At 46.4% G+C, this 5,789-nt stretch overlaps 1 protein-coding gene across 1 annotated transcript in view; it reads left to right on the top strand.

Moving 5' to 3' along the window:
- Nucleotides 1–232: 232 nt before the first annotated feature.
- Nucleotides 233–5,789, top strand: part of Ssr2 (signal sequence receptor, beta (translocon-associated protein beta)) — an 8,113-nt gene continuing 2,556 nt past the window's right edge. Inside the window, exons 1-4 of the mRNA XM_013015037.1 lie at nucleotides 233–300; nucleotides 922–1,076; nucleotides 2,000–2,112; nucleotides 4,903–5,021. Of these exons, the coding sequence (XP_012870491.1) occupies nucleotides 298–300; nucleotides 922–1,076; nucleotides 2,000–2,112; nucleotides 4,903–5,021 (390 nt within the window). The 5' untranslated portion in view covers nucleotides 233–297. The remainder of the gene's footprint in view (nucleotides 301–921; nucleotides 1,077–1,999; nucleotides 2,113–4,902; nucleotides 5,022–5,789) is intronic.

Genomic DNA, 5,789 nt, shown 5'->3' with positions numbered 1-5,789 from the left:
ACCCAAAAAAAAAAAAAAGCTCAGAGTCAGCGGTCAGGCCTTGAGTTCTAGTGCCAGGGCCATTTCAAAAAACAAACAAAAGGCGTGGCCCAGTTGACCCTGCTTTGGGACTGCTCACATTCTCCAGGCTAGTGAGCACTACAAAGGGCGGGGTGGGGTTTACGCAAGAACTACAACTCCCAGAAGACATTGGGCAGAGAGAAGTACCAGGGTTTCCGGCCAGAGTTTATTTCCGGCTCTTCGGGTGCTGACGTTCCCTTCCGGTCGTGTGGCCCTAGAAAAGCTTTTGGGGTGCGCATGGTGAGTCCCGAGACTTAGTCTGTCCCAGTAGGAGCGGGGAAGGAACTCGTGTCCATACGTCAGTCAGCGGTTGGGGTCAGCATAAAGAGGGCAGAGAGCGCGCTGGCGGGAGGGTACCCCTGACGGGATTCCGGGAGCGGGGCGAGCGTATTGAGCGCCCTCCCCCAACCCGCCAGCCTGGGACAGGAATGGGGAAGGAGGGGGGGGATGAGGATGCAGGGGATCCTGGGCATGGCTTAGTGGGGAGGCATACAGGGACGTGGGGAAGAGAGGAGCCGCAGAAAGGCTGCAGCCGAGGAGGACCCCACTGTGAGGGAATGCTAGAGGCTGCTGCAGATCAGAGATCGGCAGAAAGCTGGTACCCCAAGGAAACCCCTATTCTGGCCACGTCACACCCTCTAAGAAGACTCGCATCAGTTGGGTGAGCACCCGGGGTTCTTGACAGGAATAGGACCGTGGATACTGCTAGGACTGGCTTTGGGCAGAGATGTAGGAGAGTCTGGAGAATAGATAAGAGCTGGCGGCTCGTGCAGTTCACTGTGGAAGGGACTGCTGTTTTGATAGGATCAAAAGCGTTTACCTACCTGGGTTGATTGCTGGTTTTGCTTTTTTTCTCCAAAGATGAGGCTACTGATATTTGTGGTGTTGGCTCTATTAACTGTCACTCAAGCAGAGGAAGGAGCCAGGCTTTTGGCTTCCAAATCGCTGCTAAACAGATATGCTGTGGAGGGGCGAGACCTGACCCTACAGTACAACATTTACAACGTTGGCTCAAGGTAAGGAGACCCCTGGAGTTCCAGATTGGATCTTTGGATTCTGAGTTCTCAGAGAGGCATAGGTATCCTAGGGGATAGTGATTTCTCTGAGAGGCCTCCAGTATCCAGTTAAAGAGTAAATTAATGTACTGTTGTGGAAGTGGTGCTGTGGCTCAAGTGGTAGAGCACTGGCCTTGAGTTAAAGAGCTGGACAGCACCCAGGCCAGAGTTCAAGCCCCATGACCGACAAAAAAAAAAAAAAAATACTGTTGGGCCTGCTTTTGGAAGTGAGGGGTTTGTTACCTATGTTACAAGCAATAGTCTACCATTTTTTTTGAACTGGAAGAGATTCACAGTAGAGGAGAAGCAAGAATTGTGAAACAGGAAGGGGAAAAGGACAGAAAATTCACAATACTTTTTACCTCGGGGATCCAAAGTTACAGCTTCCTTTTTTTTGTTAGCCTGTTCATCTTATTCCCTTTAAATTTTTCTACTGTATTCATCTGGCTTTTCTTCCTTCCTTCTTTTTTTGGTTGTTCATGGGGCTTGAACTCTAGGCTTGGACGCTGTCCCTCAGCTCAAGGCTCAAGGCTAGCACTCTACCACTTGAGCCACAGCTCCACTTCTGATTTTTTCTGCTCATGTGGTGCTGAAGAATCGAACCCAGGGCCTCATGAATGTGAGGCAAGCACTCTACCACTGAGCCACCTTCCCAGCCCTTTTCTTCTTTCCTTACTTGATCAGAGAAATTAAGGCAACAATGGATTTGCACCCGTTCTCTCGTGGGTTGTTGAGTCTTGGTACTTCTGAGCATGGAATTCAGACCTTGATCTGGATTTTCAGTAGAGCATGCCAAGTGTGCTATGTGACTTTTTCTGAGTTCTGGATTTTTAGGAGAATCAAGCAGATTTGACTTGATCTGATTTGTTTCCTCTGTTTTCTAGTGCCGCACTAGATGTGGAATTATCGGATGATTCCTTTCCTCCAGAAGACTTTGGCATTGTCTCTGGTATGCTCAATGTCAAATGGGACCGCATTGCTCCGTATCCTCTTGGCTGTGGGTAATCAGGCTGGGGAAAGAGAAGAGGAATATTGCCTGCAAAGAGGCAAGGGAATTTCTACCAGGCTGGTCTTATATGGTTATTCTATCATATATTTGGTAAGGGTCAGACTGGCACAAGTTGAGTGAGCATGCCCTGAAACATACTATATTAGGAGGATGTATACATACTTGTAAAGGTATGTGGGTCTTGGGAGCATGGTTCAAGTGGTAAATAGAATTCTTGCTTAGCAAGTTCAAAGGCCTGAGTTCAATACTTGGTGCTACTTTTTGTGGTACTGATCAAACCCAGGACCTTGTGCCTGCCAAGCAAATATTATGCTACTGAGCTACATCCCAATCCTAAGTCACTTTTAAAAGAAATTTAGTGGGGGGCTTGGAATGTGGCTTAGTGGTAGAGTGCTTGCCTAGCATGCATGAAGCCCTAGGTTCGATTCCTCAGAAACGCATATGCAGAAAAAGCCAGAAGTGGTGCTCAAGTGGTAGAGTGTTAGCCTTGAGCCCAGAGAGGCTCAAGGACAGTGCCTAGGACCTGAGTTCAAGCTCCAGGACTGGCAAAAAAAAAAAAAGTAAAAAGATTTAGTGGGATGCTAACTTGGATTAAATAAGCTTTTATTTGCCGGGTGCCAATGGCTCATGCTTGTAATCAATCCTAGCTACTCAGGAGGCTGAGATCTGAGGATCATGGTTCGAAGACAGCCCAGACAGGAAAAGTCCATGAGACTCTTATTTTCACTAAACCACCAGAACACCGGAAGTGGCCCTGTGGTTCAAGTGGTAGAGTGTTTGCTTTGAGCTGAAGAGCTCAATGACAGTGGCCAGGCCGAGTTCAAGCCCTACAACCTAAAAAAAAAAAATCAAAATCCAGGGGCTGGGAAGGTGGCTCAGTGGTAGAGCGCTTGCCTTGCATGCATGAGGCCCTGGGTTCGATTCCTTAGCACCACATAAGCAAAAAGAAAAAAGCCAGAAGTGGTGCTGTGGCTCAAGTGGTAGAGTGCTAGCCTTGAGCTGAAGAGCTGAGGGACAGCGCCCAGACCCAGAGTTCAAGCCCCACGATCGACCAAAAAAAAAAAAAAAAAAATCCAGAAGTGGAGCTGTGCCTCAGGTGCTAGAGCACCAGGCTTGAGCAAATTCAAAGGTCAGGACAGCACCCCAAACCCTCAGTTCAGGCCCCAGGACCAGCGCAAGACAAAAAAACTCTTACAGAAAATGTCCATAATAGCCACCAAATTCCAAAGAGATAAGTTAACCAGAAACTTGTCCTAGAGAAGTATGATTCAAATTGTGAAGTTCCGAAATAGAGTGGTTGGAGTGGGAGGAGAGGAGGGGGGAATGGAGAGGTGGCTCAAGTAGTAGAGCTCCAGCCTTGAGCTGAATAGCTGAGGGACAGCGTCCAGGCCCAGAGTTCAGGCCCCACAACAGGACAAAAAACAAACAAAAAACAGTAGCAAACTACTTTTTGATTGATTGATGTAAATATCCAGATATTTATTGAACTTTTAGGATGCTAGACTCTGGGAAGTACCAAAACCTTGTCCTGGTCCTCAAGAAAAGTCCCTCTGTGTACCTTTGGCTCATTTCTATATTCTTAGCTACTCAGGAGGCTAAGACAATTGCAGTTGGAAGTAAGTACTGGCAAAAAAGCCTATGAGACTCTTGTCTTCAATTAACTACCCCCCTTCCCCCCAAAAAAAAAGCCATAAGTGGGGCTGTGGCTCAAGTAATAGAGCTCTAGCCTTGAGCAAAGAAGCTTAGGGACAGTGCCTAAGCCCTGAGTTCAAGCCCCCAGACTGGCACAAAAAAAAAAATAAATATTTTGCCTGGCACCATTGGTCACAACTATAATCCTAGCTGCTCAGGAGACTGAGATCTGAGGATCACAGTTGGAAGCCAACCAGCAGGAAAGTCCATGAGACTCTTATCTCCAATTAATCACCAAACAACTGGAAGTAGTGTTACTCTTCTAGTGGTAGAAGCAACCAGCTCTGAGCATAAAAGCTCAGGGTCAGTGCCCAGGGCCTGAGTTCAAGCCCCAGGACCAGCACAAAAACAAAACAAAAATCTGTAACACTCAGTGTAGTTTCTGAATTTTTTCATAAACCACATGAAATTGTATCCTCATAATTCTAGCCATATTTTCACATATATCATTTCTGCTTTCAGTCAACTTTAGGACTTGGTTATACCTGGCATTCAATAGGTTAATAGACACAAAGTTAAAGTCTTAGCTGTCACCTTAGAGTGAAGTTGTTTGCAATGTGCTCCAAACTCTTATTCTCCTCTTCAAAGCAAAGGAATGTTGGCTAGGCCCAACCCTCCCTTAGTAATGTACATTTGGGTAGGGCTTTAGACTTTTCAGAACCTTTCTCATTTCATTTGAGTAGAGGAAGAGTATTTTCACTTTAGAATAAGTAAACAATTGCAATCATTTCATTCCATTACACATCTAGCCTTACAGAGAGGCCAGTGGTGAGCTGTTTTACTCAGGCTGGGACAAGAGAATTGAGGTTTAATTTCAGTTGCATAGCTTGTCTGCTTGGCTAAAAAGTGCTCCTTATTGGTGTTTCTTAGGTCTCCTGGTTCCTGATTTATGCTTTTTTCTTACATACCTTTCTTTCTTTTTTGAAATGCTAAGGATTGAACCCAAGGCTTCACACCTACTAGGCAAGCACTCCACTACTGGGCTCCATTCCTAGGCCCGTCTTCATCTTGAAACACTCTTGGGTGCTTTGGAAACTAAATCTAATGTTTAGAACTAGGTTGTTTAGGACCAACCTCCCAGATGAGGTGACTTGGATGCTTGCATTAATGCTGTTTGTTCTTTTCAGATTGGCTCTACCAGTGCCCCTGGACAGGGAGGAATCCTGGCTCAGCGGGAGTTTGATAGGAGATTCTCCCCTCATTTTGTAAGCTTTCTAGCATTCTCTATTTGCATTCATTTGGTATAAGAATACCTTTTTGGGGGGCCAGGAAGGTGGCTCAGTGGTAGAATGCTTGCTTTGCATGTGTGAGGCCCTGGGTTTGATTCATCAGCACCACATAAGCAGAAAAAACTAGAAGTGGCACTGTGGCACAAGTGGTAGAGCGTTATCCTTGAGCTGAAGAGCTGAGGGACAGCGCCCAGGCCCAAAGTTCAGGCCCCACAACTGACCCAAAAAAAAAAAAAAAACCAACTTTTTTTTCCTTTGGTCATAGGACTTGAACTCAGGATCTGGGTGCTTTCGTTGAGCTTTTCTGTTCAAGGCTAGCCCTCTAGCATTTTGAGCCACAGCTCCACTTCTGGTTTTGGGGTGGTTAATTGGAATAAGAATCTTACAGACTTTTCTGCCCAAGCTGACTTCAAATTGTATTCCTCAAATGTCAGTCTCCTGAGTATCTAGGATTATAGGCATGAGCCACAGTGCTTGGCTTCATCAAGGCTAGAATTCTTTTTTTTTTTGGGTCCGGTCGTGGGGCCTGAACTCTAGCCCTGGGCTCTGTCCCTCAGCTCTTCAGCTCAAGGCTAGCGCTCTTGAGCCACAGCGCCACTTCTGGCTTTTTTCTTTTTGCTTATGTGGTGCTGAGGAATGGAACCTAGGGCCTCATGCATGCAAGGCAAGCGCTCTACCACTGAGCCACCTTCCCAGCCCCTAGAACACTTTTTATTAATTTTTTTTGCCAGTCCTGGGGCTTGA

This window comes from Dipodomys ordii, unplaced genomic scaffold, assembly GCF_000151885.1.
Source record: "Dipodomys ordii isolate 6190 unplaced genomic scaffold, Dord_2.0 Scaffold26, whole genome shotgun sequence".
NCBI classification, from domain to species: Eukaryota; Metazoa; Chordata; class Mammalia; order Rodentia; family Heteromyidae; genus Dipodomys; species Dipodomys ordii.
Note: the sequence above shows the minus strand (reverse complement) of the source record. Positions and strands in the feature narration are given on the sequence as shown.